This window comes from Ursus arctos, unplaced genomic scaffold (assembly GCF_023065955.2).
Source record: "Ursus arctos isolate Adak ecotype North America unplaced genomic scaffold, UrsArc2.0 scaffold_2, whole genome shotgun sequence".
Classification (NCBI taxonomy): domain Eukaryota; kingdom Metazoa; phylum Chordata; class Mammalia; order Carnivora; family Ursidae; genus Ursus; species Ursus arctos.
Window position 1 is genome coordinate 26,881,435 of NW_026622874.1, and position 14,094 is coordinate 26,895,528.

A 14,094-nucleotide genomic window follows, 5' to 3' on the forward strand; every position below is an offset into this window, starting at 1 on the left:
CTGGAAAAAGTTCCTGGTGCTTAAAATAAAATCAACTGCCTATAAGCAATATTTCACATGGGCAGGGGTGGGAGTGGAGGGTACTCGCGAAGGTAGCCGCAGGGAATAATAAGGACCAATTATTTTTAAATAAAACAACAATAAAGGTATTCAAATTGCCAAGAAGCTTCCTGTCATAACACCATCACATCAGGAATAAAAATGAAATTTTCCTGACATTTGATTGCAGCTAGCGACTAACTTTTGAACTAGCTTCTAGCTTGATGGTATCAAACTTTGTACTTTGTACTGTATCTTACAAAGTAAGATATCTTACAGTCATTGCTCAAGTTTTTAAAATTGAAATATGAATAGTTTTAGTTCATTGAAACTTCTAAGTAACTTATATGTCAAGCTATTTAATCATGAAGTTATTCATCCTTTAAATATTAATTATAATTTATTTGTATCTGTAAGCAATAATAGAATGAATAAAAGTAACCAAAATAAGTACACTTTGGTTCTACTGAAAATGTAAAAAATGAACTAAATTAAAATAGCATTTCTGACTTGACAGGAAAAACTAGCCCATTCCCCTTTTATCACTGAAGAAGTACAAGACACGCATTTATTGAGTGTCTATTATATTCCAAGGATTGCTTTACCTGATTCTGATGAAATAAAAAAAATTCCTTTTCTTATGAACAAGACCTTCTAGGATGACAATCGGGCAATAAACAAAGAAATCTAATCAATGAGTACATCACGTAGAATGTTAGAAGTTGGTAAATATGATGAAAAAATATAGCAAGGCAAGGAGAATCAAGAGTCCTGGGGTAGAGCAGTTTCAATTTTAAAAAGGATGGTCAAGGTGTAGGTCACAAAATGGTATGTGATAAAAAGGTGAATGTTCTCTCCCAAGTCCTGGTTACTGCAGCGGCACTTTTAATGTGTAAAAGGAGAAAGACCACTAAAGCCAAAGATGAAAAAAATCATCGAACAAGTTCTTATGTTAAGTGAACCTATCAAGCATTACTGTAATATTGCTTTCTCTTCAATATGTGATGGTACAGGAAAGATCTTGAACGGAGGGGCAGTCTTGCAGGGATTATTTTAAAGGAGTGAAAAGCTATAATATTTGCAATTTTGATCGTTTATTTTAATGGGGAAGACTTTTCTCCCTTAAAGTTGTTTTCAGAATGGCAAGTTGTTTTCATGACTAAACACTGCAGTTGTTTTACAAAAAAAAAAAAAAAAAAAAAAGGCTTGGGGTGCCTGGGTAGCTCAGTCGGTTAAGCCTCCAACTTCGGTTCTGGTCACGATCTCAGGGTCCTGGGATCGAGCCCTGTGTCAGACTCCAAGCTCACTGAGGGTCCTGCGTGAGGATTCTCTCTCCCTCTCCCTCTGCCCCTCCCCTTGCTTGTGCTCACACGTGTATGCGTGCTTTCTCTCTCTCTCTCTCAAACAAATAAATAAAATCTTAAAAAAAAAAAAAAAAAGACTTGGAAATATCAGTAAGTTGGGGCGCCTGGGTGGCTCAGTCTTTAAGTGCGCATATGCACACACACGTTATCATTCAATGGAAGCCATTCTTTGGGTTCAAATCAAGTTTAGGCAGGAAGAACTAAATTCCTTTACTACAATTAGGGTGCCATCCACTGAACACTACACAAATCACCACACTTTATTGCAAAAGAGGATCAAATAATCCCTGATTAAACTTCAAAGTGGGCCCCCTACTCAGCTCCAACCAACCACAAACAAACATTCTTTTAGGAAGAGCCATCTAAGAAGAGGAACTAAAAACAAATTTATTTTGTTGATCCATCTTTGAAAACACACTTGCTGTGTTCTCAGCAAACACACGCTTGATGTTTTGTAAAATTTGATTGATTTTAGCTCTGAATACAGGCAAGCACAATCCTTTGGTTTGACGAAGAAAGTCCAAAAACAATTTTGAAAGCAAAGTTCATCGTGACCACTTTTCCTAACACAAATTCTCAGAACAGATGCTGGTATCAAAACAGTCAAAAGAGGTAACATTATATCTTGATGCATTAAATCCCCATAATATGCTCTCTAGCGAAAGAAAATAAAATTACTTATAAAGTGCTTTGAGGCAAAAACTATTAAGTTATTTTCCTATTATGTACAAATGAATAGAAAAAAAATTACTCTGAATTTCCATTACGAGATGACATTCTGTGAAATACCTGGAGCAAAAAGAAGTCACAATTTAAAAACAGTGAGGGTTCAATCTAAAAGAGAAAAGAAGAGAAAGGAATCTTCCTGCATGTGTGGTTGTTTTGTTTTTGTCTTTTGTTTTTTTTTTAAGTAACAGTTGAGCTACTCTTTGCCGGTTTAATAAAAGGAAAAATACTTAAAATAAAGTCTACCTCAGTCCATACATCAAGACACCAGAAAATTTGCAGCTCTAATTCAAGAAGAAAATTAAGATCATGCTAATGTGGGTAGATTTAAGGAACATTTAAAGCAGAACCTAGTTTTCAAGTCCATAGAGCATCCAAAATACTTGAAATCCTTGCACTCACTTTTCCCTAGACTTTTCATATGGACTCTGGGTTTGTGATTAAATTCTAGCAATATACATAACCTTAATGTTTTCTCGTTTACCTTTTCTTTTATGTTTACTTTTTATTTCAACCAGATGAGGTGTTTAGAGATATAAGCATTCATAGCATTTCCAAATAATATATGATGATATCTAGGTGATAGTTTTAGTTTTTGTCTTTGCATTCTTTGATTTGGGATAGTAATTTGATACTAATTTCTTCAGAAACCCAGGAGGAAAAGAACAAGCATCTAGTAAGCACTTAGCCACATCCCACTCTCTACCCACTGAATCTTTATAAAGCGGTCTCATAAAGGAGGTTAAATCTCACTTTATAAGAACATGGAGACTCAGACAGATTAGGTATTTTGGTGAAGTTTGGTAAATAGTTAAGATGGTATTAAACCTCAGTTCTAGGGGCTCCAAAGCCCATGCACTTTTTAGAAATCGTACAAATCATTTCCATTCATTTAAAAGAATGTTAAAACTTTAGATTTCAAGAGATCACTGACTTGTACCACAACACAATCAGTGACCAAATGAAATTCACAAAGCCCTTTGCTATAGCTACATAGTAACAGACTGGCCAGATTTGGGTACTGATTTGTCATGTGTTGATATTACCTACGTAGAAAATAATAATAATTAAAAAATAGCAATAACAATAATACATACCTAACTCTTTTAGGCACTTGGGAGGCAGCATAGCAAAAATAAATAAATAACTAAAAATTAAAAAAAAAAAAGACCGCTTAGCAAAAAGGTTGGGCCACGGCTGTAGTCACGCCATCTGGGTTGATTACTGATTCTACCACTTCCTAGCTTTATAACCTTAAGCAAGTCATCTTCCCTCCCTATGCTTCAGTTTCCTTATTAGCAATTATTATTTAACAACTGAGCACTTTGCCTCATTTATTAAAAAAGAAATAAAGTATATTCTAGAAGAAAAGTACTTCCATTTTTACTACTCTCAAATCCTATTTTGTTTTTAGCATATATTTTGACTGGTAAGAACTTCCTAACACTGGACCTGCAAAAGGTTCATAGAATGCAATATAATCCTGGGATGATCTAGAGACAGAATTTGGGGTCTTGATTCTACAGAAATGGCTGTCCACAAAATTCATTTAGAAATTCAGACACATACTGGTTGGTGTGCAAAAGTTACTGTTGCCTCAAAGCCTAATTTAAGTTTTACATTGTTATTTGTTCTTTTATTTATCTTTATTCTCCTTTCCAAATTCCTATTTACTAATACCAAATAGGTAATAACTTGTCCAGCGGAGGCTGGACCTGGAACGAGAAGGACCTTTCTCCTCGGCACAACCAAGCAGAGTCAAATACAGACCAGCAGAGAAACCTCAAAGTCTGGTTACACTGAGCTTTTCCCTACAGCAGTGAGGGACACCTCCCTCCCCACGGGATAGAAAAGAAGGGCCCTTTTTATATGCCTTATTCTAAGTAATACATCGTGATACCACCTGCCTCGATTTTATTTTATTCTTACCCTTTAGCCAAAGAATTACATGCACTGAAATATAAACCTGCGAAGTCTTCTGATCACTGTATATCGCGCCCACAGTCCTGCTTCAGTTATTCCCAACTACTTCAGCATCTCAACAGAGAACAAGAAAAATATGCCGAGAAAAAATCTGAACTGAACAGTAATGCCCCCCCACTCCACCCATGTTGGAAATCAAAGCAAAAACTACAAAGTCTGGTAAGATGTTTGAAGGTTAAAGAAAGGTGGGAAGGGAGGGAGGGTGGGAGGGCGGAGAAGAGAAAGGAAAAAAGTAAAAGCAGGCTATTTTAGGAACTAATCAAAGACTAAGTGCCTTCCTAGTCAAAACTCCTTTTTCCATCTCTAGAAGAGAAGTAAAAGCCAACTTTACAAAGACCAGTTAGGAAATGCACCACCTATGGAATCCTCCCAATAAAGACTTCAGCCTCAAATTAGCACCAACGAAGTTACTCCCAGAACCGAATGCAGCACTCATCATATAGTACTTAGGACGTGTTTTTGAAATGAATGATTTAGGAATGAATTAGATGTTAAATAATCTCCCAGGTGGTCTCCACACCTCCAGTTTCTTCCCGGTCCTGCCAATCTGACACTGCCATTCCACAGCTCACCTCCCACCCCCTCACCGTCCATACTCACCACGTATGCATGCCCAGCAGTACCCAGGATCAGGGCTGCTAACACGGCTCAACCCCACGCAGCACCACGCACACAGCTTTCTGGCTCTTGTGCTCCAAGGGCTCCTATATCCATAAAAAAACCACTGACAGTTGGCCTTGGGAATTGTGCTTGATGTGCCCAAAGAACCATGTTAGAATATAGCCACTGCATGGCACAATCCCAGGAGGCAATGTTTACCCTTTTTTCCCTACAGGGGTGGCACCCCTGGAGCACAACCTCATAGGGAATTCTAGTGACTTCTCTGTTTAATGTTCAATTCCTTTTCTTCCTCACTGTCTTTAGCTAATCTGATCCATCACTTCAATTATCCTGTCTTCAAAACCTCAACTCCTTTGTCCTTCCAACAGACCCTACTGTGAATCAATGTATTTGAATACATCATTTGCTGAATAGTCCTTTAAAGTCTCTGCGTTCCAACCCCGACCCCTTAAATGAAGGTCTTACGCCAGGTTCCATTTTTAGCTCTATTGTTGACTTCCTTGACAAATCTCGATTAGGTGAATTTATCTGTACTCACAACTTACACTGTCATTTATGTGGTGATGACCCCCCCAAACTATTTCTCCAGCTCCCATCCTTCTAACTTTGTTTACACTTAGCCACCTGATATCCAACACATTGTTCCATCGCAACATGTCCAAAATGACATCTTCATTCCTCCCTCAGAAGCTCTCATTTTCCCGAGTTTTGTAATTCCACCCAAAGCCAGAACCATGGATGCCATCCTTCTTTTCTCTTTTCTGCCCAAAGCTAATGGGCTACCAAGTCCTATTCCTTCTGTCCCCCATATAATTTTGAACCCATACCTTCATCTCCATCCCACTGCCACCATAGAGCCTTGATTCTGTGGTACCTGGATTCCTGCACTAATCTCTCCCGAATGACTGCCCTGCATCCAGCTTTGTTTCTAATCCCATCTTCCTCGCTGTTGACAAGGTCATTCATTCCACTTACTTACAATCCTTCAATGGCTCCCTAAGGTTTTCAGAACAAAGTCTAACCTGTTTCAAAGGGCATATGAGCCTTTCCTAGTCAAAGCCCTTCTTCCGTAAGAAATAACAGCAAGTGGTCTGCAACTACCTTTCCAGGACTCAGGCTGCAAACGCTCTTTAACTGCCCAACCTGGACAGGAAAAAGGGCTGCCAAATCCCAGTTCTTTCACAGAAGGGAGGCCTCACTGTCCCGAAAGAGGTTTGGGAAAGACCAAATGCTGCCACCAGATATGCAGCAGAAGAAAACCATCTTCCTCCATATTCTCAGGTCCCCTGGGGCAAACTAGTTCCAGGCACAGTCTTGCAAGCCTTCTGGCACCACAGCTTCCCAACCAAAGGCAGTTTTCTGACTATGACGTAAGGCCAACCTGCTAACATGAGCACCTCCCTTAGCACGAACTCCACTGGAGAGTAATACAACACAGGGTGTTAGTAAAGACGTGATGCTTGGCTGTCCACTCACTGTGGCCAGCTGCAGCCCACGTGGTCAGACAACACTGGCATGCTGGGGAGGGGGGCCGTGAGGGTGTTCGTCTCCCATACGGACAGGAACACTCCAGACACGGGAACGTATACACCAATCAATACAGGAACTATGCAGAAATCACAGGCTTTTCAAACGCAAGGCCTGTAAACAGTAGAAAACGATGCATAATAAGGAGGCACTATTCTGTGCTTGCTTCAAAATTTCCCTTCTGACTTTTGTGGTCACATCTTCTTTTTATTACACCTGTCTCAGATAGTGGTTTTATTGTATTATCCAGAATACCTAAGTAATCTTTATTTTCTAAATGGAAACATCATTTCCTCAGAAGAGGGTACATGGCTTAATAGGAAGAGATAATTAGTCATACCAATTCCTCTCGTTGAACATGTGCCTACTCTCCATTAAACTTTTAAAAATAATGAGACAAATAAACACTTTTACAGAAACTCATGTGTCTCCATGGAAAAAGGATTGAGGTCATTATTTCCCTTGAGGAATGCAGATCAACTATAATTATATGCGACATTTTGAAACAATGCAGTGTTGTTTCAACTAAACCATTTCTTGTGCAAATATTTCAGGTGGATTAGCTATACCAACATATTTTATTTCAGCATGTTCGAAGACGATTTTTCCTTATTTCTAACAATATTTTTATTAAAATTAGTCCTCATTGGAAACAAAATATACCTTAGCATTAAAATAACCCAGAAATAAGGCCACATATGATTAGGTGTATATATTTATACTCAGCTGATATGGTTTAAGAACACATGTTTTTAAATTCGTAACCGGTATTATTAGGCAAAATATTTCATTCAGGGAAAACGTGTTTTAATATTATCACTTGCAAATTTAATGCTATATATTATTTTGTATATTCTATATTACATTTTTAATAGAATTTCAAGTTATCAAAAATACGTAGCATTTTTATTCATCAAGACTGAAAACTAGATAGAAGCTTGTTGCTTCTGAACATGGAGGAGGTTTGTAAAGGTTGCAGTATCCGGAATGGTTTAGGGACAGAAGGTAAGGAATATGCAGTGAACAGTCACCCGGCATGCACGGTCCATCAACTAGAATGTATTTAGTTGTATTTTATTTAATTATGCCCCTTTGTGAATTATTTCAAAATAAAACAATCAAATAATTCTTCCATCACTGTAGACATTTTTGTAGTATTTCTGTTTATAAAAACTTTGTCTCTGATCAACTATAAGTTGTCCCTTTCTTTCTTCACATTCCTCTTTTGAACCTGTAACTCAATTCTGTCATTTCCCTAAACTGCATTATAAATAAATTAGAAAACACACATCTGCTCAAACTGGCGGCTCCATTTTAATTGGCTCAACGGTCCAGAGCAGCTGCAGCCGCAGCTCCAGGAGGGCTCGCGGTAACTTTTGCTCGTGGCCTTTACTCACACGAGCTTTCTACAGACACTGTCACCAGAAACCACATGTGACTCTGAAGGTTGGGGAAAGCTCAATGACTAATAGTAAGAAGAAAAAAATGTTTACTGCTTTTCAGGGTTTAAAAGCATGAAAACACAGCGAGGTGGATCTCATACTTCTGTTTGAGAATCATGAAGATCGCGCATAGAAAGGCACATGAACTTGTTTTTCATGGTAAATAAGGCAGGTAATGTAGAAATTTCATTTTATTTCAAAGGATGGTGTTATGGCCCAAAATGTGTCCCCTAAAGATGCGTAAGTTGAAGCCCTAAACGCCCAATTTGACTGTCTTTGGAGATGGGCCTTTAAGGAGGTAATTAAGGTTAAATGTGGTCATAAGGGTGCATCCCTGAGTCAAAAGGGCTGATTGATGTCCTTACAAGAAGAGGAAGAGCCACCATAATTCTCTCTCCAGGCAGGTGCACAGAGAAAAGGCCACGTAAAGACACGGGGAGAAGGCAGGATCCATAAGCTGAGGAGAGACATCTGACCAGAAACCAGCCCTGCCGGCACCTTGACTATGAACTTCCAGCCTCCAGAACTGCGAGAAAATAAATGGCTGTTGTTTAAGCCCCTCAGTCAATGGTATTCTGTTATGGCAGCCTGAGCAGACTGAGGTGGGTTGTTATCTGATTACTGTGGAGAAGAGTGTTAATGCTTTCTACCAGCCAGTCCTATCACAGAAAGCACTGCTTTTTAATAGCACAGGTTTTAAACTTTGATCAAATGATCTTTACCAGGGTCATAAAAATAAAATTTCCCACTGTTCTTAGTGGCTTTCACACTTTTTGACTGTGATCCACAATATTCTTAGTATTTATATATATGTATGTATGTGTATAACACATAGAGTATTTATAATATGGGTAGGTGTCTTTCACAAAACTTTTCCTATCTAACTGTAGAAGATATGTGCTGTTCAATTCTATTTTATTTGCAAAATAAATGCTTGTCAGAATCAGGCCCATAAATACAGAGAACAAACTGGGGGTTGCCAGAGGGAAGGGGGGCAAGGACATGGGCACAATGGGGGAAGGGGAGTGGGAGGTACAGGCTTCCAGCTATGAAATGCGTAAGTCCACAGGGATAAAAGGTACACCATAGGGAATCTAGTCAATAATATTGTAGTAGCGTTGTATGGTGGCAAAGAGTAGCTACACTTGTATAGAAATGTTAAATCACTATGCTATACACCCGAATCTAATGTAACATTGTGTGTCAACTATACACAAATTTCAAAAGTTAATTAAAAAATAAACACCTGTGTATGGTTTTAAAATCCATTTAAAAGCCAGTTAATAGCTAGATGTTTGAGTTTTCTTTTTAGCTATGTTATCCAAAACATTTCCTTGTTACAATTTTCTTTCTTCCCTTAGCATTTCAAGATCCTTAAAAGTACACCAAAGTTAAAACAATTACAATATTCTCTCTCTCTCTCTCTCTCTCTCTCTCTCTCACACACACACACACACACACACACACACACACACGTCTAACTAAGATGGAGGTGAATCATTTGGGGTCCTGTTCAAGCAGAACTTTTCACATGATTTAAACCAGACTATTAAGCACATTGTCTTGCTGATTTGTTTTATTATAAAAGATTTTGGTTTTATGGTGCAACTAAGATATAGATTAATGCATACAGACTATGTGAATTCCTAATTGAGAAATATGATACCCGTGAAGGCAAGTGCTGGACAATTCACGTTCTAATTACTAAGGCACCTCGGGTACTGATAAATTCTATGACTGGATGAGTTTCAAAGAAAGTATTTATTTGTAGAGAGAAGCTAATTTTATCATTTCCTATGTTATTCTATTTCTTTCGGGTTTATGTTTAAAAAACCATGCTTGCTGTGTCAAAGATTTTGACACCGGTGTCCCCTGGCATATGAACACCACCAGATAATGAAATGGAGAGATAATCAGAGGAAGACAATAGGTATAAATAGTGCAGATTTGTTCTCTGAAAAAATTGGTAAAGTTGGCTAACACCAAGAAACCAAAAATACAGAATTCATCATAAAACACTAATCGGTCACACTTAACTGATAATACTTCTGGGCCTGTAAATATGAAATCCAAATGTAGTTTCCAAAGCATAAAATTTCAAGAACAAGATTGAAATTTTAAATTTTCCGAAACGTCATGGGTCAAAATTCTAATGTTCATTTCTATATGTATAGTTATATAAAATGGGTAAAACAGTATGTTTTTGAACACCTGAAATCTGTACCCAGGGAACTTGGCCATAATGCATACAGCTTTGGGCACATATGTATACATACTTGTGTGTACACGCACACATGTATAGGGACATAAGAAAGAAGGAAATAATTCAATATAGTAAAAAAAATTCAATATTATATGATCCATTCACTTTTCTATGTTATTGACATTCTGACATAAGTATTTTCTATTGTATTTCTCTTTATGGAATAACATTTACCTTGTGCCCTTAAGGAAAAAAAAAAAAAAAGAAATGAAACAGAAGAAAAAGGAAGAAGAAATAGGAAAATATTTTAAATTACATCTTTTTTCATTATAAATTAGCCTCAGCACCTAGTACATAGGGATGTTTAGCAAGTATCTGTTAACTGAATTACACTTAACATAGAGTAAATTCGCACCAAACATAAATATTAAAAATCTTAAATAACATGTATTTTAAAAAATAAATGTCAGAAAGATGAAAAATAACTTTTACTGAATTAGCTAAATAGGAGTGTTTTTTGCACACTCCTTAATTCTTACCTCTTCCTTTGTCTTTTTTGATATCACTCGGAGCCAGTCTCCAATCATACTCAGGACAGCAGCAAAGTAAGCAAGCCCCACGAGGATCCAAAACCATACGACAGGCTTATAGAAGTCCAGATACTCAATATCGGATCCACCTGGGTAGGAAATTAAGCAGAACAAAATAACTTCATATTCATGTGAAAGTGAACCATACGGATATTTGCTAAAACTATCAACTGAATTGTGGCTTACACAACAGAAATCTTGTCAATTGATGCACATTATTTTCTTCATATGGGATTCTTTCCTGTCCTTACCTATTTTTCAAGGACCAGTCATTAGGCTCTTTTTTTTTTTTTTTCAAGTTTTTATTTTAATTCCAGTTAGTTAACATCCAAGTGTTACATTCAGTCAACTAGGTTCTTCTTAATGAGATCTTTCATTACATCTCCAGGTCATAACGATTTTCCTTTGCTCTAGGTCTCTTTTCTGTTTATTATAATCTGCCTCAACTAGTCTAGTGCTTAAGTATTCCACGTGTACTAGTTTCTCTTTCCACCTCTACTATAACAAGTAGAAGACAGAAATGACACTTTTTTGGGTGTGCATTTAACTTAACACATTTACATTACTGCCAATCAATTCATTACCCAATCAATTAAAAGTCAGCCCAGACAGAAAGTGGTTCTTATTCTAAAATCACCAATACAATGGACTGATAACAAATGCCTGAGACAATGCCTTGGTGGGCTAATCAAACAAACAGTAATTTGCAGATGATGCTGCCATTCATTATTCTCTGACTTTTCAGAGGAATTCCCACATATGTCACATATTTAAATCCTTGGCTCTCAAGAAAAAATTAGCAAAGGAGCTCTTCTGCTTTACTCTAACCTTTGTTGCTTCTCCATCCATTTGATGCAGAAACTTCACATATGAGAATCTGACTACATTTCAACACATCTCTTCTTCAGCACATATTAATGGGGCACTTAGTAATTCCCAAACACTGCAACAGTCACTTCTCTTTGGAAGAGAGAGAAACAAGTCTCTCTCTTGAGAAATTCATAATTTACCCTGAGAAAGCCTCACACAGATAATTATTCATAATGGGGTAGATCAAGTGACAGCAAAAAAAAGAATTAAAAAAAGTACTTATGAGAGGACATGGAAAAAAATGATTTTTTTTTTACTTCTGGAAGGTGAAAAGTGAGAAGGAGAAAGGGAGTCTTCAGTAATGAAAATCAAAACAGAGAAAAATTCAGTATAAAAATATATGACATATTCACAGGACTTTTGGTAGCTAAGGCTACATATGGATGCGGGCCAGGGTGTAGATGGGTAGAAAAGAAGAATCTAGAAAAAATGAGTTGTGTCAGTTTGTAAAAACTTGCTCCTGACACAATGGGACATGGGTGAAGTTTATAGGTGATACGTCTTCTACTCATGTTTGACCCTATGCATGGAAAGATCCAGCAGCAGAGAAGAAAGGTTGACAGGAAAGTCCCATGAGAAACTTTTGTTCTGAACTAGCCAAGAGTTTACTGTGCCTGCGTTAGGGCTGGAATGGAAAGAAAAGGCAGTAGAAGTAGCATCATCAAGGAAGGGCTCTAGGATGACCAGCGGCCCTCTGTTGGGAGATGGTACCAGCAACTGAACAGGAAACACAGGCGAAGGAACAGGGAATTAAAAAAAAAAAAAAAAAAAGAAGAAGAAGAAGGGCTGGCTGGCTCAGTCAGAAGTACACTGACTCTTTTTTTTTTTTTTTTTTTTTTTGCTTATCTCCACAATATTTCCTTTCATTTTTTTTTTTTTATGATTTTTTATTATATTATGTGAGTCACCATACAGTACATCCCCGGTTTCCGATGTAAGGCTCGATGATTCATTAGTTGTGTATAACACCCAGTGCACCATGCAATACGTGCCCTCCTTACTACCCATCACCGGTCTATCCCATTCCCCCACCCCCCTCCCCTCTGAAGTCCTCAGTTTGTTTCTCATAGTCCATAGTCTCTCATGTTTCATTCCCCCTTCTGATTACCCCCCCTTTCTTTATCCCTTTCTTCCCCTACTGATCATCCTAGTTCTTATGTTCCATAGATGAGAGAAACCATATGATAATTGTCTTTCTCTGCTTGACTTATTTCACTTAGCATTATCTCCTCCAGTGCTGTCCATGTTGTAGCAAATGTTGAGAACTCGTTCTTTCTGATAGCTGAGTAATATTCCATTGTATATATGGACCACAACTTCTTAATCCAGTCATCTGTTGAAGGGCATCTCGGCTCCTTCCACGATTTAGCTATTGTGGACATTGCTGCTATGAACATTGGGGTGCATATGGCCCTTCTCTTCACTACGTCTGTATCTTTGGGGTAAATACCCAGTAGTGCAATGGCTGGATCACAGGGTAGCTCAATTTTTAACTTTTTAAGGGACCTCCACACTGCTTTCCAGAGTGGCTGTACCAACTTGCATTCCCACCAACAATGTAGGAGGGATCCCCTTTCTCCACATCCTCTCCAACAATTGTTGTTTCTTGCCTTGTCTATTTTTGCCATTCTAACTGGCGTAAGGTGGTATCTCAGTGTGGTTTTGATTTGAATTTCCCTGATGGCTAATGATTTTGAACATTTTTTCATGTGTCTGTTAGCCATTTGTATGTCTTCATTGGAAAAGTGTCTGTTCATATCTTCTGCCCATTTTTTGATTTGTTTATTTGTTTCTCGTGTATTGAGTTTGAGAAGTTCTTTGTAGATCTTGGATACCAGTCCTTTATCTGTAGTGTCATTTGCAAATATATTCTCCCATTCCGTGGGCTGCCTCTTAGTTTTTCTGACTGTTTCCTTGGCTGTGCAGAAACTTTTAATCTTGATGAAGTCCCATAAATTCATTTTATCTTTTGTTTCTCTTGCCTTTGGGGATGTGTCATGAAAAAGGTTGCTTTGGCCGATGTCGTAGAGGTTGTTGCCTATGTTCTCCTCTAGAATTTTGATGGATTCCTGTCTCACATTGAGGTCTTTCATCCATTTGGAGTTTATTTTTGAGTACACTGACTCTTGATCTCGGGTTATGAGTTCGAGCCCCACTTTGGGTGCAGAGATTAATAAATAAAATAAACTTTAAAAAAAGTAATTCAAACTGGTACATGGTAGGTTTGAAGTGCTTGAGATACCAGCAGGGGGAGGAACGCAGCAGGATCCTTAAATACAGATCTAACGCGTAACAGGGCAGAGCAGGAGAGAAGGGTTGTAGAAAGAATGACACAGACACGGGATGCTGAGAGGGGTCATGGATGTACTCAATTCACAAAAAATCCAATCCGTACATTCGGAAGAATTGCTAATAAATAGCAAGTATACATTAAAGTCAGACCTAAAATACTAAACGTAACATGACTATAAATTAGACTTTGAGTTGCCTGCAATGACATTTTCAAATATCAAAGGGTCAGAGTAAAAAGAGAACATTTTTCTATCAGGCAAGTAATAGGAATAGATACAGGTTCAGCTTGCTTTTGGGACAAAAAATAATTTTAAAAACACAGTTTCCGAAGTAAATAATGTTACTTTCAAAATACTGTAGAAATTTTACCTTGTATAGAATTTTTAAAAGTATCATTTCTGGGAAGGATTGTGGAGGCCAAATGCATCTCGTGATGG

At 37.7% G+C, this 14,094-nt stretch overlaps 1 protein-coding gene across 2 annotated transcripts in view; it reads right to left on the minus strand.

Moving 5' to 3' along the window:
• KCNK2 (potassium two pore domain channel subfamily K member 2) overlaps window positions 1–14,094 on the minus strand; it is a 137,364-nt gene that overhangs the window by 27,236 nt on the left and 96,034 nt on the right. For both annotated transcript variants that reach the window (XM_057315548.1, XM_057315547.1), the window contains exon 6: window positions 10,445–10,584. In XM_057315548.1, coding sequence (XP_057171531.1) covers window positions 10,445–10,584 — 140 coding nt within the window. The remainder of the gene's footprint in view (window positions 1–10,444; window positions 10,585–14,094) is intronic.